At 49.7% G+C, this 25890-nt stretch overlaps 1 protein-coding gene across 1 annotated transcript in view; it reads left to right on the top strand.

Moving 5' to 3' along the window:
* LOC102908941 (kinesin-like protein KIF28) overlaps window positions 1-25890 on the top strand; it is a 58200-nt gene that overhangs the window by 20681 nt on the left and 11629 nt on the right. The window contains exons 7-21 of the mRNA XM_042258716.2: window positions 5070-5181; window positions 8796-8863; window positions 10118-10224; window positions 10983-11095; window positions 12383-12473; window positions 13594-13648; window positions 15186-15309; window positions 16318-16462; window positions 18289-18407; window positions 18916-19023; window positions 21296-21570; window positions 23156-23290; window positions 24271-24440; window positions 24631-24737; window positions 24966-25134. Coding sequence (XP_042114650.1) covers window positions 5070-5181; window positions 8796-8863; window positions 10118-10224; window positions 10983-11095; window positions 12383-12473; window positions 13594-13648; window positions 15186-15309; window positions 16318-16462; window positions 18289-18407; window positions 18916-19023; window positions 21296-21570; window positions 23156-23290; window positions 24271-24440; window positions 24631-24737; window positions 24966-25134 — 1898 coding nt within the window. The remainder of the gene's footprint in view (window positions 1-5069; window positions 5182-8795; window positions 8864-10117; window positions 10225-10982; window positions 11096-12382; window positions 12474-13593; window positions 13649-15185; window positions 15310-16317; window positions 16463-18288; window positions 18408-18915; window positions 19024-21295; window positions 21571-23155; window positions 23291-24270; window positions 24441-24630; window positions 24738-24965; window positions 25135-25890) is intronic.

Below are 25890 nucleotides of genomic sequence, written 5' to 3'. Positions count from 1 at the left end.
ACTTGTAGAAGCAATAGTTTGCTGGGAGTTGACAGTTTCAGAGGGGAAGGGTCTATGGCCATCATGGCAGGGAGCATGGCAGCAGGCAGGCAGACACGGCACTGGAGCAGTATCTTGATCCAGAAGCAGGAGGCAGAAAGAGCTGACTGGAATGGTGTGGGCTTTTGAAACCTCAAAGCCCACCCTCAGTGACACACCTCCTCCATCAAGGCCACACCTCCTCATCCTTTCCAAACAGTTCCACCAGCTGAGGACCAAGCATTCAAACATAGGAGCCTATGGGGGCCTTTAATAGGCTTTCTCAGACTGCCAGCCACGAAACCATGACTTCTTATTAATTATGAAAGCTTGGCCTTTAGCTTAGGCTTGTCCCACTAGCTCTTTTAACTTAATTTAACCTGTTTCTATTCATCTATGTTTTTGCCTCAGGGCTTTTTACCTTTCTTTCCTTCTGTATGTCCTGCTTTTCCTGCTTCCTCTGTCTGGCCACTTGGCCCTGGGCCTCTCCCCCTCTTTCTCCCTCTTCTTTTTAAGTCTAAATTCCTCCTCCTACTTATTCTCTCTGCCTGACAGTACCACCTATCCCTCCTCTGCCTGGCTATTGGCTGTTTGACTTTTTATTAGACCAGTTGGGTGCCTTAGGCAGGCAAGATAAAACAAATGCAACACATCTTTACACAGTTAAACAAATGCAGCCTAAACGAAAGGAACACATCTTTACATGATTAAACAAATGCAGCCTAAACAAATGTAACACTACAGGGGCCCTTCTCATTCAAACCACCGGGTCATGATGTAAAACAATCACATCTAAAAGAGCAGAGGGTGGTACTCCAGTTCCCTAGTGAGCCTGAGACCTGGATCCCATCCCCAGCTCCAAACCTACCAAGGTAAATGAAATAAAATTAGATTAATAATAGCCTTTAGTTCACGATACAGTGGCATCATTGGTTCATGCCCAGCCCGCCTGTATATTCAAAACTAATTAATGCTTCACAAAATAACGTTAGCAGAATAAATGTTCCTTTCATCAACTGAAGTAGTTGGTGTGGTGCAGAATTCTGTTCCTGGGCTCTCCTTCTGGAGGTACCCGCCACGTGGGCTTTGAGGTCCCACCCCTCCCACCATTGCTCCTCCTTGTTTTTCTTTCTTTTCCTTTTGGCCAGGGAGGTGTTTGTATGTGTGTGTGTACACATGTGGATGGGTGTGCACATATGTACACACATGTGCAGAGATCAAAGATGTCCTCCTCATGTAGGATGTCTCCCTCAGCTCTCTCCACTGTATTTATTGAAGTGAGGTTTCTTGATGAAGATGGAGCCCACGGGTTCAGCTAGTCTAGCTCTAGAAAGATTGCCCTGGGGTCTGTTCTCCCGCCCCCTGCCCCGGGGGAGATCTCTGGTCTCTACCTCCCAAGGTCTGGTGGACTGCCACACCAGCCAGGTGGTGTTGTTGGTTGTTTTTTGTTGTTGTTGTTGTTGTTTTACCCGTTTTGCTTTTTTGGCTCTTTTGGAGCTCCCAAATAAATCACACAGAGGCTTATTGTTACTTATAAATGCCCGGCCTTAGCTTGGCTTGTTTCTAGCCAGCTTTTCTTAACTTAAATTATCCCATTACCTTTTGCATCTGGGATTTTTCTTTTTCTTACTTCTGTACATCTTATTTTCACTCTTACTCCGTGGCTGGCTGTGTAGCTGGGTGGCTGGCCCCTAGTGTCCTCCTCCTTCTCTCATTCCTGGGTCCCTCTTTTCTCTCTTTTTCTCCTTCTATGTATTCTCTCTGCCTGAAAGCCCTGCCTATTCTTTCTCCTGCCTTGCTATTGGCCATTCAGCTCTTTTTTAGACCAGTCAGGTATAATACAGTAAGTACACAGCTTCAGAGTTAAACAAATGCAATGTAAAAGAATAAAACAAATCTTTGCATCATTAAATAAATGTTCCACAGCATAAACAAATGTAACACATCTTAAAATAATATTACACAATAGCCTGGCTTTTATGTGGGTGCTGGAATTGGACCTCATCTTCACATTCCATCCAGTGAGCCTTCTCCAATCTTGTTCTATCACATGCATGTTAGTGCATATGTGTGACACATTGTTTTAACTTCATGTAAAAAGGTGAGTAATAGGTTTTCTCCCCCCACCCCAAAAGTTTCTCCACCAATGCAGCAAGCCAGATCAAGCAGAATTGCAAAAGTAGAGCCAACAGGTTTATTGAGCAAAGCAACTCCTGGGCCAGTTCCCCAGTCTCAGAGATCGAGGCCAGAGAAGTTCTGCACCTGAACTAGAGCAGGGAGATGTTATAGATTGTGGGTGAGGGGCGATTAAAAGAATTTTTTAAAAAGGCAAAGTTGGGGGCTGGAGAGATGGCTCAGCAATTAAGAGTGCTGGCTGTTCTTCCAGAGGTCTTGAGTTCAATTCCCAGCAACCACATGGTGGCTCACAGCCATCTGTAATGAGATCTGGTGCCCTCTTCTGGTGTGCAGGGATACGTGCAAACAGAACACTGTATACATAATAAATAAATAAATCTTTAAAAAAACAAAACAAAGGCAAAGTTGGCATCTTTTGGAGGACCCTGCCAAGGTATGCCACTAGGTACACCACTAAGCAAACATGCCACTGGGAACAGAGCTGGTGCAAGAGGGTTATTGGGGAAAGGGGGAGAGAGAGAGTGAACGACTGTTTTGGAGTAAGGAGGCAGGCAGGCAGACAGACAGACAGAGAACAGGCAAGAGGGGAGGCAAGAGAGGGAACTGGCGGGCACTTTTAAAGGATGCTTGTGTGTCCGCAGGTGATGATGTAACTGCCCTGGCAGCTGAGGCAGGCTGCTGCCCCGGCAGGAACTAACAGTGAGGACATGTCTGCCACAAGCTGGGTTTGTGCCCAAGTATGGTCAAAAGCTGAGCACTCGGGCGGGGGGGGGGGGGGGTGGTAGCTGCCAAGAATGTGGAACTGGGCATTTTGGCATCTTTTTTTTTTTTTTTTTGGTCAGAGGCTCTCTGAGCTGGGGGGGGGGGTTTAGAGAGAGAGGGTGGGGGGAATGGGGTTTCCAAGACCATGCAGGGGTGAGCCAGAGGCTCCAACCAAACTGTGAAGTGTCACAATTTCTTCTGAGAGTAACTTTAAAAAACTCTTTAATTATGGTATAAATCCCAGTGACATACATACATCTTTTTTTCTTTGAAGTACATAAATCTCTTTTTTTTTTTTTTTTGTTTTTCGAGACAGGGTTTCTCTGTGTAGCTTTTCGCCTTTCCTGGAACTCACTTGGTAGCCCAGGCTGGCCTCGAACTCACAAAGATCCGCCTGCCTCTGCCTCCCGAGTACTGGGATTAAAGGCATGCGCCACCACCGCCCAGCTTTGAAGTACATAAATCTTAAATGCTCTGTTCAATGAATTTATATAAACAAGTTCACACACACACACACACACACACACACACACACACACACACACACACACACAAAATGTAATTCACACCCAGGTCAAAATATAGAACACTCTCAGAAGCCACAAGTCTCCATCACACCCCTCCCTACCGGGGCACACCCCTACCTGCTAGCACACTATCAAAACAAGCGGGCCTTTTGTTAATATTCTGATCCGCCCCTTGAAATCCCACCCCTTGGTGCCGCCCTGTAAAAGTCTCTTTTTAAGGAAAATCTCCACCCCTTCTCCTCTCTCTCTCCTGCCTTTTCCTCGACGTGTACACCCCTTGACCTCTCTCTTTCTCTTTCTCTCTTTCTCTCTTCTCCCCCTCTTTCCTATCTTCCTCTTTATCTCTCTATTATAATAAACTCTCCACGTGGATGCAGCGTCTGGGTTGTGAATTGCAGAGCGATGGTGTGCATCTGCCCAGCACACCAGCAAGTTTTCCTTCACGCATGCGATACCCTGGCCTGGCCAGCTGGAGGTTTCCCACGTGTGCATAATTCATAACACCTTTACTATCAGATTCATCTTTGCCTAATTATCTTGAGTTTTATAATTTAAAAAATTTTTAATTATGTATATGAGAGTGGGTATGTGCATGTGAGTGCAGGTGCTCATGGAGGCCAAAAGAGGGCGCCAGATCCCCTGAGCTGGAGTTACAGGTAATTGGGAACTACCTATTGCGGGTGTGGGAGTTGCGTTCTCTGCAAGAGCAGTACATGCTCTTAAGCTCGGGGCCCTCTCTCCTGTCCCTGTCGTTGGTGTAGATGAGGCTATCTATGCACACGGGGTCTCTGGCTTCTGTCCTGTCTTGCTTTGTCAGGGACAAGGATAGAATCTCTAGTCAGTGGAAAAATACAGACCCCCCATAAGACAGGGAACTAGATCATCTTACAGTCAGGTTGCCTAGCAACAGGACATTGAGTCAGAGCCCTTGACCCTTTCACCCTGTAAACATCCTACATAAACATCCTGTTAGCTTGCCCCACCCTATGCAGATAACAGCTTCCTGCTTTCCCCACCCTGCAGGAACTATATAAACCCTCCTGGAGAAAAATAAAGTTGCACCTTGATCAGAATCTTGACTTGGTATTTCCTTTGTGTCTCCTGTCTCTACATTCCGTCCTTAGGGTGGTGGAGAACCCGTTAAAGCCCTGTTGGCCGGGGCATTGCTTGGACACTTTTGCACAGGTGTCTACTAGTCTGTGTTATTTCTTTCTTTTCTTTTTTTTTCTTTTTTTGGTTTTTTGAGACAGGGTTTTTCTGTATAGCTTTGTGCCTTTCCTAGAACTCACTTGGTAGCCCAGGCTAGCCTCAAACTCACAGAGATACGCCTGCCTCTGCCTCCTGAGTGCTGGGATGAAAGGCGTGCGCCACCACTGCCTGGCCTAGTCTGTGTTATTATTGCCACTTTACAGGGTGTGTTAGCCATTTCTCTCCGACCTGGAGCCACTTCAGGGAGGAAGGATTTATCTTGGCTCATGGTTTGAGGGGGCTCCTTGGAGGCAGACGTAAATAGTGGCTTACCCACAGGGACCACTGCAGGGATGTGTGGGCCATCTCCAGTTACCTGGAGACGCAGCGTCTTCTCAGCCCTTCCGTTGACTGTTTAGGGTTTTCTCTTTCGAGCAGTGCTCTGGCTGACTCCGCCATGGGGAAGAAAGTTCTGCATATTCCCTACAGAGATTCGGTTCTGACCAAACTGCTCCAGTCGGCTCTGGGCGGGAACAGCCGGACAACACTGGTAAGATCTCTTTCTTTCCTAGAACAGCTCTTGGTATTCTCTGGCTGAAATCACTCTCAACACACCCAGGACTCAGTGCTCAGCCTTGCTCTCTCCATCGTCTCACAGACTCTGATGCCTGTCCGCTTCGGCGTGTGACGAGGCTTCCACAACATTAGATATTTTGTTCTTTGCCGCAGCTTTCGGGGCTGCTACTGGAATATATATTGCTTTCCATTTTGACTCCGTTTTGTGTTGGGGATAGAAACCAGGGCCTAGCACACACCAGGCAAGTGCTCTGCCACTGAGCCATGAACAAAATTAACAATAACACTACCACCTGCATTCTGTGGTGAGGCAGTCAGTTGCCAGGCAGACATACAACCTGCAGGGTGACCGAGTTTCCGTCTTAGCACCGAGAGTCAGTCAGCTATGTGGGCAGCAGCCTGCTAAGCCAGGGCCCTCCCTCTCCAGTTGCAGAATGAGACAAAACTGGGTAAATGCTGCCCATCTCCAAACTCACAGTAAAACACACCCTCGCCTTTTATCATGAACTCTTGCCTAAATACTTCATCTAAAAGTCTTTCCAGGTGTTGGTTATGTGTGGATCTCAGTGGTGCATTCACCAGGAACCTGGATTAAAACAACACTCCTCTGGCCTGGGGATGCAGCTCAGGGTACAGCATCACCATGTATTAGAGTCTGGGCTCCATTCCCAGGACTGGGAAAGCAGAAACAAAACCAGTGCAGCCAAGACACCTTCTAAGTTTCCGACTGCAGATGAAAATCCAGCGACCTGACGGCAGTCTAGTCACCTGCACAGTGAGGCGAGGACACCGTGCAGATCTAGCCGCAAGACTCATGAGGGCAGACCTGAGGCTTTGCTCATTCTGAGACAGGGTCTCACTATATAACATAGGTTGGACTCAAAAATCACAATCCTCCTGCCTCAGCCTCTCAAGTGCTGGAACTACAGAAGGGTACCATTCTAGGCATTTCTCCTTCCACTGAGCCAGCCCCCTACCCACCCCCTCCATTGTAGTGTTTTAGCAACAACAAAATACTGAAGGAGGTAGGAGATAAATATTGAGCATCCCAAGACTCAAATAAAACACAGAATGGCCACAGCTAACCTCCTCCAAGCTCAATGACACCAGCCTGGCTTTCAGCAAAAACGAACAAACTCTCCTTTTTAATTTTAATTAAATTTTTTTTAAATTTATTTTTTCGCCTTTTTTTTTTCCCCCCGGAGCTGAGGACCGAACCCAGGGCCTTGTGCTTGCTAGGCAAGCACTCTACCACTGAGCTGAATTCCCAACCCGAATTTACTTATTTTACATCCTTCCCTCTTCTCCCATTCCCTCCCCCAGCCTCTACTCTCCCCTCCCCCACCCACTCCCCCTCCATTTCTGTTCAGAAAAGGGCAGGCCTCCCATGGATATCAACAAAACTTTCTCTTGAAAGGGATGAGTCACTGGCTCCAACTGATTCCAGCTGACCCAGACAGCAGACAGTACCCAGACATCATTGTTCATCAGCCAATATCCATAGAGGCTTTCAAACATTATGGTAGATCTTAGGAAGCCGCCTTCAACTGCTGTATTTGCTGCTTTTCAGCAAATGATACACCCGTTTTTCCCTGAGTCACGGCCATGGAAGAGGACTTAACCCAAGATCAGAGTCACGCTTTACCTTAGGTTGTAAATGTTGGTCGCAGGGAAACCCAAGGCAAGGTTGTTCTCTTAAAGGCGGGTTAAACAAACCGGGCTGAGCACATGGTAGGACAGCAGTCTTAGGTCTTAATGACCTCAAGGTGTGCTGTTAACTCTGGCTGTGAGGTCCAGCCAAAGTTCCAATCTCTTCCAGTCTCTTAGAACGTAAGAGACGTTTTCACGGAAATGCATTGCCACAATTCGGAGATTAGCGAAGCATACCCTACCCCAGCCGGAGTCTGTGGCAGTGTTTCCAGAGAGGGTGTAGCAAAGAAAGGCCTGCCCTGGTGTGGGCTGCAGCATTCCTGAGGCTGCAGGCTGAGGTCGCGTAAGAGGGAGGAAGGGCAGGGAAGCCCCCCACCCCCCACAGTTCAGGCTTTCTCCCAGACCCACAATGCACCTGTGCGATGCTCTGCTTCCTCCACCTGCACTACCTGCTGGGGTGCGCTGAGTCCTCTGGGGGTCTGAGCCCAGAGAAATCCTTCTTGGTGGTTGGTTTTCCTGGGCGTTTTGTCTCAGCGATGGAAAGGTCACACAGGATTAGCCGCCATGCCTTTGACAGGATCTGGAATGAGCAAAACTTTTTTCTTCCAACCCTGATAGCATCCAGCAGTCACTCAGTTTCCTGAGGATGTTGCTGAGGCCCAAGCACACAGTGCCTGTGGCAGTCACAGGCCAGGGACAAATTTCAGAGTTAGCCGGTGGCCAGCACAGATTCCAGTTCTGGCTGGTTACCATCTGGGTGACCTTGGCTGTACTAGTTTTCTCTAAGCAGAGTTTTCTGGCTTGTAAAGTTCAAATAGCGTGGGCTGGAGGGATGGCTCAGTGGTTAAGAGCACTGACTGCTCTTCCAGAGGACCTGGGTTCAATTCCCAGCACCCACATGACAGCTCACACCTGTCTGTAATCACACTTGTCTGTAACTCCAACATTTGACATCTCACACAGATGTACATGCAGGCAAAACACCAATGCAAGTAAAATAAAAATAAATTTAAAAAAATTCAAATTGGGCAGTGAACTGGCTCAGCAGGAAAAGGTGCTTGCTGCCAAACTTGATGATCTGAGTTCTAGTCCCGGAGCCGACAGAGTGGAAGGAGAGGACCGACTCTTGCAAGTTGTCCTCTGACTGCCACATGCTTGAGCGCGCGCACACACACACAAATGTAAAAATAATTTTTTTTTTGAATATTTAAAGTTCAGAGGTGTGGAGAGATGGCTCAGTGGTTTAGAGCTCTTGCTCTTGCAGAGGACCAAGTTTTGATCCCAGCACCCCACATAGTGGCTCACAAGCATCTGTAGCTCCAGTCCCAGGGAATCTGATGTCTTCTGACCTCCACAGGGCCAGGCACATACACACACACACACACACACACACACACACACACACACACACACACGAAACATTCATACACATATGTGATCTTGCAAATAAATCTTTAAAAGTAAATAATTTAGGGTTCAAATAATACTGAAAATTAAATGTATAAGTTGTTTCGTGAACATTTTTTATGTGCGTGCATTTTTTAGCATGTGCATGCATGAGGTGCATGTGCAAACCTGTCTCTGTGTGTGCACACTTGTGTGAAGGCCAGACAACAACCTCTAGTGTCATCCTCAGGAATGCCATCCACTTCCTTTGAGACAGGGTCTCTCACTGGCCTGGAGCTCACAAATTAATGCAGACCACAGGCCAGTGAGCCCCATGGGTCCTCCTGTCTGCCTCCCAGAGCTGGGATTCCAAGCGGGTGCCAGCGCGCATGGCACTTTTGTGTGGCTTCTGGTATCAAACCCAGTCCTTCTTGCTTGCAAAGCAAGTACTTGACTGGTGGTGTCATCCCTCCAACCCAAGTATTAGCTATTTTAATAGCATGGATGGTAATAAAGCTCTGGATGATGAAAGTCTGCACGGGCTGGTTCCAGATTGCCGCCATAAGCCCAGCTGATATCTGCTATGAGGAGACCTTGTCGACACTGAGATACGCCGAGAGGTGAGTAGTTGATGAGCAGCAACTGGTCGTGTCCCGGGTCCTAAGTCCCGGCTCCTTTCAGCACGCTGCTACCTGATGGCTTGGTGTCTAGGGAGGGGAGTCCAGGAGAGGAGAATTAAGTGACTAGTGAGAGAGGAATGAAAAATCAAAACAAAAGGGAGAAAGGGAGGCGGCGCTCTTGCAGGGACGCTCAGAACTACTCTTTGGGCTCCAGCGTGGTGGTGCAGCCTTTAATCCCATCGCGGGAATCAGATGCAGGTGGATCTCTGTGAGTTCAACAGCTCCAGCCAGGTGAGATCCTGTTTCAAAAAAACCAAAACAACAGCAAAACCCTCCAGTTCAGGTCATGCCTCCAGCACCGCCTCTCCTGATCTGCCCTTCAGACGCTTCTCAGAGCCCTTTCCTGTGAGTGAAAACCACATCCCCGCCGCCCCCCCACCTCTGCCCCCCGCCACTCTTCACCGCTCAGATGCAATACTGCCTCATGCCATGACACTTTTCTCCCAGCATCTGTGGAACTTCGGCTTTAGCAGCCTCTGGAATGTTCCTTTCCTCCTGCTCTCTCTACTCCGCTCCTGACTTTGTGCTTGGAGCAAGCCTCATTGGAACCTTTACATTTCTTCTGTGAAATGAAAGGGGGTAAGGCACAGAACGCCTGTGGGGGTGGAGCCCTGTGGGAAAGCCTAGCATTTAATCCCTGACATGAAGATAATAAATGGCAGGAGATATCCCTTTAAATTTGAATTTCAGACAGAGAATAAATCATGCTATGGTATACCTGAGCTTTCTGCCGCGGCAACGCCGGGGTGGGAGTAGAGACAGGAACAGAAACCCCTGTAGCTTGTGGCCCATGGCAGCGCAGTTTGCCTGTGGTTTCCAGGGGTTTGACTGTTGGTGAATCACATTCTTGGATTAGCCAAGTGTGTTCGGGATATTCCAGCGCCTAGCGTGGGGACTCAGCTGCGCTTTGTGAGTTTGTATGAACCACGTTGGTACCCGAGGTCAGTTTTGGTCTTAATGGTTGCAGATACGTCTAGGCTTTGGCCCGCGGGCCCACAATGCATCCCAGGCTAGCTGTGGATGTGGCCCGAGGAATCTGTAGAATGCAACAGTGTCAAAAGGCTGGACACTCCTGGTAGTGAAAACTAGCACGGTCCTGCCTGGGATCGGAGCCTGCCGGCTGCTTCCCAGGGCTGGCGGTGCCGCCCTGACTGCAGTGGGGCCTGAGGGAGTGTCTGTCATTGCCTGTGACAGGACTAAAAAGGTTCAGAACAAAGCTGTGATCAACACCTGCGCGCTGGGGAAAGCATCCAGGACGGAGAACAAGTCCCTGCTCGGATTCGGGGGCACTGGAGCGGCAGGTAAATCAAGTCAGGTTGTGCTCGCTCAGCCACACCTGACGTCCAGATGCTGGTTGGAAGGACCGAGAGGTGGTGGCCTGCGTAGCAGCTGGGCTGGGGAAGGAGGAGTGGTCAGGTGGAGGGGGGTGGGAGGGAGGCCCACGTTTTGTTAAGGATCTTCTGGCTCAGCCTTGGAATATTCCAGCTTTGACATCAATGTTGTCTCGTTTGGCACTGATGTGAAACCATGGCCTTGTGCTGTCCCACGCTGTTGGGACACAGAGCAGGCACACCCACCAGGACACATCTCCAGGCTTCTTACGCTGACCTGCCGACCTCAGGCATCCAGGGCCACAGAGCACGGCCTGAGTTAGAGTAGATGCACGCGGTGGTCCATGCCCAGCTCTGCTGGTCCCAAGGTTCTGGATGTGCTGGGTGTCAACACACATTCGGCATCTAATTCCCACTGTTTACAGACCCAGGCATGAAACAGGCAAACACAGCGTAAGACAAATCTGTCATTCTTTCCGACCTCTGGTCGGATGGGAATTCCCTGAACAGATGGTCACATGCCTGCACACGTGAAAAGGGGAAAGGGGGACCTCTGAGCTCCATGCTTCCCAGGACTCATTCTTGTGTTCTAATGCCCGACTCACCCCGGGGCACCACCACCTGCGGCAGAACATAGAAACAGCTCGGTTTTCCCACCCCTCTGCTGTCCCTCTACGTCTCACTGTTGGTGACGTGGATGCTTCAAGTCCCTCCCTCCCTCCCTCTAGAACACTCAGCTGGTTCCCTGGCAGAATGGCAGCTGGGGATTCGGGGGACCTGGGCCCACCTGCTGGAGCAGGCGCGGAAGGAATGGGAGGAGCAGTATGCGGCTCTCACGAAGGTGAGGCTCACACCGTCCGTCCCCTAGCGGCCCACCTCCCTCCACACAGCTGTGGTCAGGCTCCAGACTCAGGACTGTGGTGAGGGCAGAGTTGGCCTGACGGAATCAAGGAGATCATGGCAAGGCTGATGAGTGAGGACAGATGTTAGGACACTTTGTGACTCGTTTTTCAAGGACTACGTGAGTGTCCCCTGGGGACAGTATAGATTGGCCTGAGCTCTAGTGTCCCTCCTGGGTGGCATTCACTTTCACCATCAGATCCTAACAGGCCATGCTGTGAGTGCAGCAATCATCATTATTGTTATTTTAGGTGCTGGGGTGAAATCCAGGGCATTGCGAATGCTAGGCAAGCCTCCTTGCATCGCTGAGCCACACCCCAGCTTCCAAGCCGGGCTGTGGATGTCATCCATGGGTGAGACTGCTACCTTGGCTCTCACCAGAATCTTATTCTTAGCCATGAGGCTCTGAGCAAATGCCCAAGTCTTGGGCCAGTCCTGGAACTCTTAGGAGAGAGGGGAGAACCCAACTTGGATACAGGAAGGTTCATGAAGCCCAGAATAAACCTCAGGTGGTAGAAGTAGAGTAGGGTTCGGTCTGTAGTGTCAGCAGCCCAGATCAATGTAGAGTCAAGGATTCTGAAGGTCTAGGCAAACTTGGGTGCCCTTTAAACAGCATCCATTGGAGGGTGGCCCTGTGTGACCCTGGGTTTAAGTGGGCTTCAGGGTACAGGTCTACAAAACTTTATTTCAGTGAACAATAACCACCAGGCCTTTCATGGTCTCTGCTTAATGGTCCTCTGATTAATCAGAAGGAACTTGAGGATTTAAAACTCACCCTGACCCACAAGGTTAGCTTTAATTCTGTTTGTTCATCCTCCATACCGACAATGGGGTCCCACCCTGTGAGGAAGACTGAAATGCACTTGGGTGTCACTGAGGGAGAATGCAGTGTGCCATTCTTTGCCATTGATAATAACTGATGCTTAGTCAGCTAGCAGCAAGTTAAAAGATACCCAGGGAGGGGCCACGGGGGGAGGGGCCACGGGGGTGGGGGCACGGGGGCGGGGCCACGGGGGCGGGGTAGGGGTAGGGGACAAGGAGTCAGAGGATGCCAGGGGCCTGAAGAAAAGAAAGGTGAGGCAGAAGTAAAGGGGGGGCAATAGAAGATGACTAGTCGGGGAAGGAAGGGAGGCCCCTGGGCCTTGGAACAGGCCTGCCGGGACAGCTCCCTTCCTCCTGAGCTCCCTGGGACAGGCTCAGGGATCTACAGGCTTCTCTGTCTTTTTAGGAGCAGCAGATGATAAAGGCTCTCCCACACCTTCTCAACGTCAATGAGGACCCGCAGCTCACAGGGGTCCTCAAGTTCTTCATCCACAAAGGTACTTGATCCTGCGGCTCCTGCTACCCGCCCCTAGGCCAGCTCTGATTCCATGTCCTTCCTCCCTCTCTTCCTCCCCTTCTCCCTCACCCCTTCCCTTGCTCCCTCCCTCCCTCCCTCCCTCCCTCCCTCCCTCCCTCCCTCCCTCCCTCCCTCTCCCTTTCCTTTTTTGATTTTTTAAAAAATATTGTATTACAAAACATACAACGTAAAGTTCACTTCTTTAACCGCTCTTGAGAGCACAGTGCAGAGGCACTAAACCATAACCACACCTACTTCCAGAACTTTCCACCATCACCTCAAACTGAAACTCTGTACCCATTAAGAGCCACCTCCCCACTCCCCTCCCTGAGCCCTGGGGGACCCACCATTCTTTCTGTGTCTGGATTTCTCCACGCATGGCGCCTCATAGCAGTGAGATCACACCGTGCTTTGTGTCTGCTCAGTTCATTCAAGGTGGAGCATAGTTTGGAATGTCTTTCCCTGCTAAGATAAATAGTCCCTATCATATACATACCAAGTACACTGCATCTACCCGTCACCTGCACGTGGTCACCTAACATTTGTCTAGTGGTTTCTGCGGAGGTGGCAGCCTTTGGAATGTCTCTCCAATATATGTGCTACTGAATGGGTTGCATTCCACGCCCGGAGTTGGCCTGACCACTCCCTGACCACTGTGCACGTCTAAGCCATGTGCAGGGTGGTGGCAGGACTGCCAGGAGCACTCAGGAGCTGCAGGGAATAGGGTGCACCCCGAGGGGCCAGCCACCACAGAAACAGAGCTTCAAAGAGCCTTTGCTGTCCCAGCTTCAGTGGGCCACTGAGGACGAAGGCCCATGAAGAAGGTGGCATTTTCACCAAGTTGGGGATCCCAAGACAAACAGCAGAAAGTAAACACAATTATCCGTAAAGCAAGGTCATATCCTGGTGCCGTTGTGATTGACAGCTCCAATTGGGGGAAAGGAAAAACAAAAAAACAAACAACAACAACAACAACAACAACAAAAAAGTCTTTGCATGCTCTTACTGAAGAAAAAAATGCCACTTTCAAACTATCAAATATTACCTCATCAAGACCAAATGCTGACGATTTGAAGATAAACTGTCCCAACTCTTTCCAGGCTCCTGTGATGTTGGTCGGGCAGCTTCCAATGCTATTCGTCTTCAAGGCCTGGGGTAAGAATAGCACCGTGTCCTGAACTAGAGGACCAGGACTTCTCAGCCCAGAGATCTGTCTAGTTTGGTTTTAGGTTTTTTGTTTGTTTGTTTGTTTGTTTGTTTGTTTTTGAGACAGGATCTCACTATGTAGCCCTGGTTGGCCTCAAACACAAAATCCCCCTGCCTCCTCCTCTGAGTGCTGGGTTGTCAGGCTTGTGCCAGCATGCTTCACTGGAGAAGATTCTGGAAAGTCATCTGGTCGTAGGTAAGCCAGGCTGTCAGTCCTGCTAGATGGGCAATATTAAAAAGTTCCCAGACCTCCTCCCTCAGCAACTCCTGCAATGCTCATGCAAGAGTGCTTGCTGAAGTCCAGTGTGGTGCACACCTCCTGTTTCCTTCCGCTCATCTTGGGGGGAAAGGGACGTCAGTGGTTAATGCCTGTAAGACAGAACTTGACAAGCAGAAGTAAGGCAGCCCTGCAAAACATAAGGGGAGATGAAAGGCCGAGCACATCGTGGAGGGTCTTTCACAATTCACCTTCAGGTGCCTGTATCCTTAGGTGTTCAGAGCCCTTACTGCAGTAGCTTTTGAAAATTAATTTTAAGCCACACCTGGTGGCACACACCCTTAATCCCAGCACTTGGGAGGCAGAGGGGCGGATCTCTGTGAGTTCAAGGCCAGGCTGGTCTTCAATGCAAGTTCCAGGACAGCCAGTGCTACAGAGAAATCTTGTCTCAAAAAACAAAAAAAAATAATTTTAAAATTACATATATATGTTTTAATTGGCACCATAGGTATGTGTATTTGTGTTCTGTAGAGTGATTTTCAGAACACACATACGATGGTTAGTGATCAGATGTACTAGGGATTTTAAAGCACTCAGCTAATGACTTTTAGCATCATAAGCTTCTGCTGTAGAGCACCAGACGCTCCACCCCTGTGGTCATTAACTATTCCCCACCCCCCACCCCCACCCCAGGCTATGGCAACCACTCTTCTATTCTTTACTTCTTTGAGACCAGTGTTTTGACCTCCACACATGGGGGAGAACATGTGGTTATTTGTCTTTCTGTACCTGGTTGATTTCATAATGCCCTCCAGCTGCACCCATGTTGCTGACATCATGGGAACCCATTCTTTCTTTCTGGCCAAATCGTTTCCATAGTTTCCCCTGGTGAACATACACCATATTTCTTCACTGCCTTCTGATGGACACACATACAATCTTGGCTATTGAAACATGTTTTCACTTCTCCATGGTTCGCTTGTAGTGTTCAAGGACTTTGTGATGGTCTCAGTGGCTGGTGGTTCCTGGCAGCTGCAGGTCCCCAGCTAGGGCTTGTTCTGTGGCTAGAATAGCATCTTTGCTGTCTTCCATCTCCCCGCACCCTCCAGGGCCCTGCAGTCTCGGATAGCCTACGGACCACAGTACTGTGTGCGGTGAGGGCCAGCAGGAGCTTCCCCGTTGATCCCAGTTATGGATCTCACTTTGCAACTTGACCACCCGTGAAATCATAATCTCCTGGGTGACCCCGACAAATTTCTGTCTTCTTAGAATTTCGGATAGACATGCTTCCTTCGTGAACCTGGATGGTCAAGTGTCAGTCGCTCCACACGGCAAGTGCAAGGTTGTTGTTAATGGGGTACCTGTCACCAACAGGACAAAGCTGCAGCATCTGGTACGTTCCTCGCCCAGCCACGGAAGTGCCTCCGTGCTCCCCTCGCGATGGTGGCAGGGGTCGGGGGTGGGAGGGCGGGGACGGGACTTCCTTGTGAAATGTCTCCTGTCACACAGAGAGGGACTGTCCAGGTCTGGAGCTTCCTAGCTCTGCCAGACTGCATAGGCTGGGATCACAGACCTGCTCCCCACTCCCTGTGTCTCAGGAGCATCGCTCGAAACACAAGGAAGGTGGAAACGGATACCCTTCAAGACCCTTCTTGGCGCTCACATTTTGTGACATCTGAGGCTTAAGAGAGCCTGCCGCGGGGAGTGATGAATTAATTAGCGGCTTACACCAGTCCCTCTGTGTTCTGCCCCCCACCTTGGAGTCTCTACCACCACAGCGGCTCTACTGGCTACCCTGAAGCCTCCTCCCTTCACCAATCACTATACACAGAAGCCGCAGCCTCTAAGACAGGCAGGTGGCTCAGCCACTCCCCTTTTAGAAGCACTAGGTGAGCCCTCCCTAGCTTCACGTCCAGCACACGCCCCATCCCAAGGACTTCCCTTTAGTGGACCAGCCGCAGTGTGGTCTTCCTCACCGAAAAGCCTCCATGCCGGGCGGTGGTGGCGCACGCCTTTAATCCCAGCACTCGGGAGGCAGAGCCAGGTGGATCTCTGTGAGTTCGAGGGCAGCCTGGTCTACAGAGTGAGTTCCAGGAAAGGCGCAAAGCTACACAGAGAAACCTTGTCTCAAAAAAAAAAAAAAAAAAAAAAAAAAAAACACACAAAAAAAAAAAAACAAAACAAAAACAAACAAACAAAAGCCCCCACATAAGGTCTGCGCTTAACCCTTCTGCTTTCCCAGAGGACTTCTGAAATCCTAATCTGAATCAGACCCCTGTGCTTTGCTTCGGAGGCTCTGACTGGAAGAGGGCTGAGCCTGGGTAGTCATGGAGACAGACAAGCGCTTTCTCAGCTCCCCGGGAGCAGGCCAGGCCTTTCCTCCCTATGCTCTCCCTCCCAGGACCGCATCATCTTGGGATCCAACAGTGCCTTCCTCTACATCGGGTTTCCCTCGGAGCGAGGTGGTGAAGACTGGAGCAGATTCGACTACGACTTTTTCCAGCTGGAGCGGGCAGCCGCCGAGGGAGTGAGTGTGGACATGCTTGGTAAGTGGTCCTGGACCCGCCTTCGGGCACTTCCTGTGAAAACATAAAACTCTTCTCGTGGAGTCAGAGTACAGTATGGGGAAAGTTAAATTGTGCGGTCTCTCCCTCTTCCTCCTCCCCTCCCCTCCCCCTCTGAGTGCACGCTGGGTATAAAACCCAAGGCCTCGTGTTCTTACATGCTAGACCAGTGCTCCACTGAGCTACATCCTCAGCCCCCAAATAGAAATAGAGGAATAGAAATAGAGAAAACTGAATACGTGTCAAAGAGGCGTTGAACTCACTGACCTCATCCCTAGGGATGAGGGTGAAGATCGTCCGTGGTATGAAGCTTGGTATGGCAGAGTGTTACACACAAGTGGAGGCCAGAATGCTGAGACAAGATGGATGTGTTAGATAAAGACCTTGGGGGGTGGGGAGGGGTGGGGTGGGAGGGTGAGGGAGGCCGGCTCTGCAGGTCCAGGCCTCAGTCTGGAAGAAGTTTCAGCTCTAGGTTTCTGAGTGGAAGATCCTCCTTTGCCCCTCACCCCACCCCACCCCTGCACTCTCTAGGATTCCTCACAGGTTCCTAGAGGCTCCCCCTCTGCCCACCCACCCCCCCTTACTCCTCAGGTGGAGGCTCCTTAACACCGTCCCACACCTCCTCCCTCAGCCCCAACGTCATGTGCACAGGGTGGGCTGGACCCTACTGAGGTCTCTGTGGTGTGCTGGCTTCTCAGGGGAGGCCGCCGGTGAGGAGCAGTGGGGTGCTGAGATTACAGGCATGAGCCACCATACATAGCTCTGTTTTGGTTTTTCAGATCTCACGAGGTACCCAAGGCTAGCTCAAAACTCACTGTGTAGCCCAGGCTGGTATCAGTTTGTTAACCTGCCTCAGCCTGCTGAGTCTCGGGAGTACAGATGTATGCCACCTTCTGCTGAAGTTCTTGATATAAATCCAAGGCCAGGGGTAGCAAGATGGCTCAGTGGTTAGGAATGCTAGCTTCGTAGCCATGAGGATATGTGTTCATACCATTATCCATGGAAAGAGCTGGGTGTTGTCTCAGGCGGGACAGAGACAAGAGGGTTATTTGGGGCTTGGTGGCTGCTTGTCTAGGTTCATGGAGAGATGCTGCCCAGGGGGATAGAAAATGATAGAGGAAGACCCTTGACACCCTTCTTTGGTCACTTTCTTTGCACGCCTGCACACACACACACACACACACACACACACACACACACACACTCAAGGTCATCCACAATTAACCCACCTTTTCATTTAGTTCTTCTTCATACCTGATTGTGTAGAATGCCTTCCCAGCACAAGGATAGTGATGACAGGAAGTCCATCAAACCTCAGGCCTGGGCTGAAGCACCCAGGTCCCAGTGATGATGGCGGGTTCTCAAGGCAGCCTGGTGGGACGTTCTGAGGCATTGGTAGCATGTGACCCATGGGCAGGGAGTCTCTGAAGAGCAGACAGGTCCTCACACAAGGCAGTGCTCCTCCAAGTCTGGAAAGGGGGTTGGGGACTCCCATAGTCGCTATGACCCTTCCTCCATAGCACCCAGACACGACTGAAGGAAAAAAAGATTAGTTGCTGCGTCACCGAGGATTCAGCACAGAACCCTACCTCCCTCCCCTGGTCCATTTGCTTCTGCTCCCTTTGGCCCTCCTTTCTGGACAGTCCAGAACCACACTGGACCGAGGGCCTCGAAACCAAGAACTAGGACAGCCAAGATTTCGAGGTAGCGATGAGCAACTCCGTGAGTGAACATCTGAGTGTGTGTCTTGTGAAAGCTGAAAGTATCCGAACAAGCAACAGACTCACCTCCTCCGTGACTCTCTTTAGGTACTGGGAGCCCTGGAGATGGCCAAGCCGAGCCCAGTGTCTTAGCTGTGTTCCAGGACTACATCAAACTCATGCCGCTGGTTGTGGAAGCAAACCAGATGAGTGAGGAGCTAGAGAAGGTGACCTTTCACCCCACAAAGGTCAGGCCCCCAAAGGCCCGAGGTCTAGGGAAGGACGAGGCTTTTCCCACCATGGCACTGAGAGCTAGTGACAGAATTAGACTAATCCTCAGGCCTTCCCAGCCAGCTGAGCATCTGCCCTACTTCTCAGAGCCACTGGCCTCCTGGACCAATACTTGCTGGCCGTAATTGACCGCCTCCGATGTCCGCATCACCTGTCCAGCACCTCAGTGGCTGATATGCCACAGAGGGGACCTAGACTGAGGTTAGCTCCTGGTGACACAGGATCCCAGTCAGCAGGAGGGGAATTAACCGACTTAGGAAGTATAAGTGTTAGTTCCAGGATCCCACTGGGAAATGCTGGCGCTCGGCTATCTGGCTTGGCAGGAACTCCGAGGAGCAAGAAGAGCCAGGCTGTGTTCTTTTACAGAGCCCGAGGCTGGCAGAATGGGAAGAACACAAAAGAAATATGAGCTAGGGGTCATCTAGTGAAATGCTTCTTTCCCAGGGGCTCAAAATGGAATTGAAGGTGAAGAATTTGGCATCGTCAGATTCCAGGGGCTACGACCTCCAGAAAGAGGTCATGGTGAAGGTGACCAAGCCGAGGACTCACGAGGTAAGACCCCATCAGTGGGCAGGCAGGAGTCTCCTTGGAAAGCTTCCAAAGTCCACGGGATTTTGGTCAGCTGCATCCAGGAGACCTAGACAAAAACCCAGATGTTGTCTGAGTAGGGGCTGAGTCTGGGGACCCTTTGTTGTGTGTCCTGGTCTTTCATAGTGCCAGTTCCTAGGATCTGTTCTAGTGACCGTGCGCTTAGTTGGGTTATTCCCGCTGTGGTGAAACACCATCACCAAAGGCGACTTGGGGAGGAAAGGGTTGATTTCACCCCCTCCCATGTATCGGTTTATCACTGAAAGCAGTGAGGGCAGGAAGTCAAGCAGGGCAGGAACCTGGAGGCCATGGAGGGGAGCTGCTTGCTGGCTGGCTCCTCGTGGTCCACTCAGCCTACTTTCTTAGAGAACATGGGACCACCACCCCACGGTGGTCCCTCCAACCATGCTGTGCTCTGTTCTCCTGTATCAATCACTAATGAAGAAATGCTCTACAGACCTGTCTACAACCTGATTCTTTTTTTTTTTTTTTTTTTTTTGGACAGGGTTTCTCTGTGTAGCCCTGCCTATAGACCAGGCTGGCCTCCAACTCAGAGATCCAAGGTGGTAGTGTGCACCTTTAATCCCATCAGTCCGTGGGCAGAGGCAGGTGGATCCCTGAGGCTAGCCTGATCTATATAGTGAGTTCCAGGAGAGCCAGCAGGAATACAGAGAGAGACCTGTCTCAAAAAACAAAAACAAACAAACAAAACCACCTGGAAGTTTACGCAGATGGTAAAGGTGACTGTGTCTGTCTGTGTGCATGAGACAGAAACATACATCTCTGTATGGTGCTTCCTTGCATGCCTAGAGGCCAGAGAGACAGAAAAATCTGTGTTTATCCTGCAACGGTCCCACTGAAGGTGACATTCCTGGAGACAAGGCCTTATCCATTGGCTTCTGTTTTTATTTTAGTTGCCCAGAGAAGGGCTTTTTGGTTTGATACCATAACACTTTTTTTTTTTTTAAAAAAGATTCATTTATTTATTATGTCTACAGTGTTCTGCCTGCATGCCAGAAGAGAGCATCAGATCTCATTACAGATGGCTGTGAGCCACCATGTGGTTGCCGGGAATTGAACTCAGGACCTCTGGAAGAGCAGTCAGTGCTCTTAACCACTGAGCCATCTCTCCAGCCCGTCATAACACTTCTGATGGGACATTTTCAGTCAGATTTCCAACTGGATTTCCATAGATTGCAGCTTAAGTTTCTCTCCGTAGCAGGTGTTGGAAGAGGCCCCTGCCCTTGCCCAGTGAGAGGACAGCCACTCCTGTCCTGGACTTGTTTCTCACTGAACAAGAATGGAACCCTTTGTGGGCTTCTGAGGGACGGAGCTAACGTACCTGTGTGCTTAGCCACAAGGAAGGTGGAAGGGGTTGTCCCCCAGCACATGGCTGTGCCTCTGCTGTGGAGCCCCTTGGCTTTTCTGTAGACCAGTCTTCCTGTATTTATTGTCTGTTGTCCATAACAAATTGCCACTCATTAAATGACCCAAGGTTATAACCTTAGCTCTCTGTAGGCTGTTAGTCCCATACAGGTCTTGCTGGGTGATGTTGTTCTGTGGAAAATCAGTGGTTAAGTGTATTTCTTTGCTTTTTCCAACTTCTAGACACCACCAATATAGCTTGGTTCATGGCCTCTCTGTCTTTAATCAGCCATACATATTCTCTTAGGCTCCATTTCCATCACTTTAAATATGGTATCTGGAAGGGCCTTAAAAAATTAAATTTGATGAGAGTAGCATTGTGGTCTTCCCCAAACCCCACCCATGGGGAGGAACAGACTGGAAAAAAAGAGAGAGAGGTTGTTTAAGCAGCAAATGAAACAATACGTGGTCTGGTGGTTCGAATAATAATGGCCCCTTGAGGCTCATATATTTGAATGTTTAGATTCTAGCTGGTGGGACTGTTTTGGGAAGTATTAGGTGTCTCCTTGTTGGAGGAGGTATGTTACCAGGTGTTCATGTCAGGCCCAGTCTGTGTCTGTCTGTCTATCTGTCTGTCTGTCTCTGCCTCCAACTTGTGAATCAGGATGTAAAGCTCCCAGCTACTGCTCCAGGGCCATGCCTACCTCCCTGCTGCCAACCTCCCCTCCATGATGATCATGGGCCAACCCCCTGACATTGTAAGCAAGCCCCCAGTTGAGTATGTTCTTTTACAAGTCGCCACGGTCATGGTGTCTCTCCCCAGAAATAGCAAAGTAGCTGAGATGCTGGGTGACCCCCTTTGCCTCCCCAGGTATGGATTTGGTCAAAGGCCAAGTTTATCAATCGGAAATTCCTGATGGAGGAACTTTACCAGCGCTTTCTAGAGAGGGAAGCCAGCCAGGTGGCTCAGGAAGACGACCCTTTCTGGGACCCTGTGGAGGTTGTCCACTTGGGCTCGGCACACGTCTGGCTGCAGTCCTTGGCTTACTGCATGATGCTGGAGGAGCAGGTGGAGGTTCTGAACTGTGACGGGCTGCAGGAATCAGTGCTGCACATCCGCATCACGCCCTGCTCCCCGGAGGGATGGTGAGTCTCAGGCCCTTCCCAGAAAGTTTGAAGGAGCCCGAGTGCTCATGAGGGAGAGGGAGGTCAACTTGGTCCCTTAAGGGGTTACCCATGATAAGTGAATAGCTCATTTATGATTTGTCCTCATTGAATATGATTCTCGTCAAATGTCCAGCATTAGAGACAGCCTAGCATTGCCCCAGGGAACTAAGGAATGAGGAGGACATCCCACAAAGCAGCAGATGGAGTGAGGAATGCTGAACTATGACCCAAAGCCCTGGGTTGGTTCCATGCGGGGACACCTGGGAAAGAAGCATGTGCTGTGGCCATGCTCACCCACAGCCTGCTCCTGGCATTCCACTTGCCACATGTGGCAGGCATCAGAAACTGACTTTCTGCTCACACATCTCCATTCTTGGTAGAGGCCAGAACTTTGCTCCTTGGCTTGAGGGGAGGGCTAGGTGTCTGGACTCCTTCTGTGCTGTCTCTGAACTCCTGTTTTATTATTTATTTTTGTTTTAGGCCTTAGGATGTTTATATAAAAGTATTTTAGCAGTCCTAAGCACAGAGGCTGGCAGGAGTCCTGGGCTAGGTACAAACATCCATTGTGACCTTTTGTCTTCATAAGAGGAAACTCACTTGAGAAGGGAGTAGGAGAACCTCAGAGTTCTGGGTCCAAAAGTGTCTATAGGGTGCTGTGGATATCACTCTATATAAATAAAACACTGATGGCCAGTGACCAGGCAGGAAGTATAGGCGGGACAAGGAGAGAGGAGAATTGGGGAAACAGGAAGAAGGAGGAGAGACATTGCAGCCACTGCCAGGAGAAGCAGCATGTAAAGACTCTGGTAAGCCACCAGCCACGTGGCAAGGTATAGATTTATAAAAATGGGTTAATTTAAGATATAAGAACAGTTAGCAAGAAGCCTGCCACGGCCATACAGTTTATAAGTGATATAAGCGTCTGAGTGATTATTTTATAAGTGGATTGTGGGACTGCGGGGCTTGGGGAACCTGGAGAGAAGCCCTCCAGCAACAATAGGGACTTCAGGCTACTAGCTAGTCACCTGTCTACACTGTCTACCTAGGCTGCCCAATGGTCACTTTGAAAATTAACAACATGACGTTCCGTGTGTAAGTTTCAGACTTTGTGGACATGGTTGACATAAGAGAGGTCCCCAGTTAGAAAGCTTTCCCAATCGATTTCTGAGGCTGGAGGGATCACGTTGACTCTGGACTAGGAATGACTCACCAAGGTAGATGACAAGTTAGGCTGCAGCATCTGAGGTCTTTCCTCCTCCCCAGTGGGACCAACCTGTCTTCAATGTGGGTTCAGCACCGTACCCACACACATTCACTGCATGAAGATGTCTGTACTCTGTTCTGGGCTGGGAGCCTTAGAGATGGTATTTCTCCCAGAAGCACCATGCAGAACCGGCTCTCCAGTGAGTGAATTCTACCGCAGATATTACCACCCACCCCTCCTTCAGGGCAATCATCCATCTCTGCCTATCTCTTAAGGACTCTTTCATTCCCGTGACATTTGAGTGCTAACTAGCCTGGGTCCAGCCTGATCCAGAGACTGATGTTCACCTCTTGTCTGTAGGGCACACGGTGAGGAGGACATGGTTATTGACCCGCTGGAGCTACTGGGCAAGAGGATTGACTTCCAGATTCACATCGTCGGGTGTCTTGGTGTCAAATGGCTAAAGGAAGATGCAAACCGGGGCATTCAGATGGGGTACGGGTCTACACCGCACAGAACTTGCACACGCTACCGATGTGGCTCCTGGTGGGAGGGGCCTTATTTCTTTTACAAGATGAGTTTATCATAAAATTCTCTTAAGAATTTCTGTTTGCTCAATTGCAAAATGGCTACTTTCTCCATCAGGTAGAGAAGCCACATGGCCCTCCACATTACTAGGATGACTGCTGAGTGTCTTACATGACTAAAGCAGCAGGATGAGACATTTTAATTGTCACAAAAAATATCCACCAGAACTGTGTGATTTAAAGTAATGTATTCTGATAGTGCAGACACAACCAGAAAGGTTAAATTCGTTAAGTTCAAAGGATGAAGGTAAAGAAAGGGATGCCTTAAGAAGTGGAAAATGGCCGGGCGTTGGTGGCGCACGCCTTTAATCCCAGCACTCGGGAGGCAGAGCCAGGCGGATCTCTGTGAGTTCGAGGCCAGCCTGGGCTACCAAGTGAGCTCCAGGAAAGGCGCAAAGCTACACAGAGAAACCCTGTCTCGAAAAACCAAAAAAAAAAAAAAAAAAAAGAAGTGGAAAATGAAGCCGGGCGGTGGTGGCACACGCCTTTAATCCCAGCACTCAGGAGGCAGAGGCAGGTGGACCTCTGTGAGTTTGAAGCCAGCCTGGTCTACAGAGTGAGTTCCAGGACAGCCAGGGCTATTACACAGAGAAACCCTATCTCAAAAACCAAAGAAAAAGTAAAAACCTAACACCTCCCAAGGCAACTTCACACTTTACAGCACCCAAAGAGAATCTAACCATTGATTCAAACCCTTCTTCCCTGTTGACTTCCCAGCTCTGTGGTAATGATGTTCATGCTGAGCAACAGCGTTGGAGGCAGAAGCCACAGGACTCAATTACAGGGCAGCTTCTCATCTAACTGCACCGTAGTTCTGTGGCTCATCTGGTTATTTTCCTCAGATATGCTCCTTCTAGTTGTCAATTATGTTTTATATCCTTGCCTCAGGTACAAAATTTATGACCTCCCAAACACTCTGTATACCAAGCCTGTGTGGACAAAGAGTGTGAATCCCCGAATTGAAGAGACTGTCCACATCGTGGCCTTGAGCGCATCTCGAGAGTTTCTGGACTACTTACTGACGAATGCGCTTATCGTTGATTTGTGGGGCCTCCAAGGTACTTCGTTTGCTCCTCCTTCCCTGCGGTGTGCTGTCCAACCAGGTCTAATGCTGCAGAGGGCGCAGAGGGAGGCCCGTGGGGCTGTGGAGCAGTGGGTGAGCATCTTCTGCCAGGCCCCGGGTTCACCTCAGCTCAGTGGGGTCTCTAGCTGAGAACCCTTTCATTTCTGGTCTTTCCCACCCGGCAGAAGGCTGTGCCGAGTTAGGGGTCTCTCAACTGGACATCCTGCTCCCAGGTGAAGGCCACGTCATGGTAGATACCAAGAAATTGTCCAGTGTGAAGAATGTGAACCAGGTGTGTACATGTGACAGATCACAAGGGGGCGGAACAATCTTGGTGACAGCCCCTTAAGAGTCATGCCTTCAACGAAAGTGGTCTTTGTGCCTTTCTGTGTGTCCTGAGGGATTTAAACCTCTCCCTGCCTCCCCATTCCATCCTTGTTTACATGATGTAGTATGAACCACTAGCCTGGAATGCTATGCAAGTAATTCCACAAAAGCTGAGCTGACTTATCTTCTGTAGATCGTGTCAAACCAGGTGCCAGAAATTTATCAGACACTGCTCAAGTTAGAGCAGGAGACGGAGCTGCTCAGAGATGTTAACAGAGCCCTCAGAGAAGAAAACGTGTCTCTCAAGGCATCACTGGAAAAAACTGGTTCTGCTCAGCAGGGTGAGAGACGATACCACTGTGGTGAGTGGACATCTCATTCCCAACTCCCATGTTTGGGATGTGCTATTTTTCTAGAATAGGAATTAATAAAAAAAAAAAAAAAAAACAGCATTTATTTATTTTTATGTGTGTGTATGTGTGCCTGAGTGTGTGTCCAGAGGCCAGCAGAGGCATCAGATAGGTCTCCTGGAACTGGAGCTAGAGACAGTTGTGAGCTGCCATGTGGGTACTTGGAATTGAACCTGGGTCCTCTGGAAGAGTAGCCAGTGCTCTTAACTGCTGGGCAATGCCTCCAGCTCCAGAAGAATAGGAAATCTTAATGAGTTAATTTATATCTTACACCATAAACAAAAAACCAGAACTCTTTTTTTTTCCTTTTGCCCTATAAGATTTCTTTAAGTGGGTCCAAAGAAATATGCTGATATGAAGATATAAAATGTCACCAAAGCCGGGCCTGGTGGCACATGCCTTTAATCCTAGCACTCAGGAGGCAGAGGTGAGATAAGTGGATCTCTAAGTTTGAGTGAGTTTCAGGACAGCTAGAACTACACAGAGAAACCATGTCTTGAAAAACCAAATAAATAGCCGGGCGGTGGTGGCGCACGCCTTTAGTCCCAGCACTCGGGAGGCAGAGGCAGGCGGATCTCCGTGAGTTCGAGGCCAGCCTGGTCTACCAAGTGAGTTCCAGGAAAGGCGCAAAGCTACACAGAGAAACCCTGTCTCGAAAAAACCAAAAAAAAAAAAAAAAAAAAAAAACCAAATAAATAGACACAGAAA

Source organism: Peromyscus maniculatus, chromosome 11 (genome assembly GCF_049852395.1).
Source record: "Peromyscus maniculatus bairdii isolate BWxNUB_F1_BW_parent chromosome 11, HU_Pman_BW_mat_3.1, whole genome shotgun sequence".
Lineage (NCBI taxonomy): Eukaryota > Metazoa > Chordata > Mammalia > Rodentia > Cricetidae > Peromyscus > Peromyscus maniculatus.
This window is presented reverse-complemented; position numbering and strand designations above follow the sequence as displayed.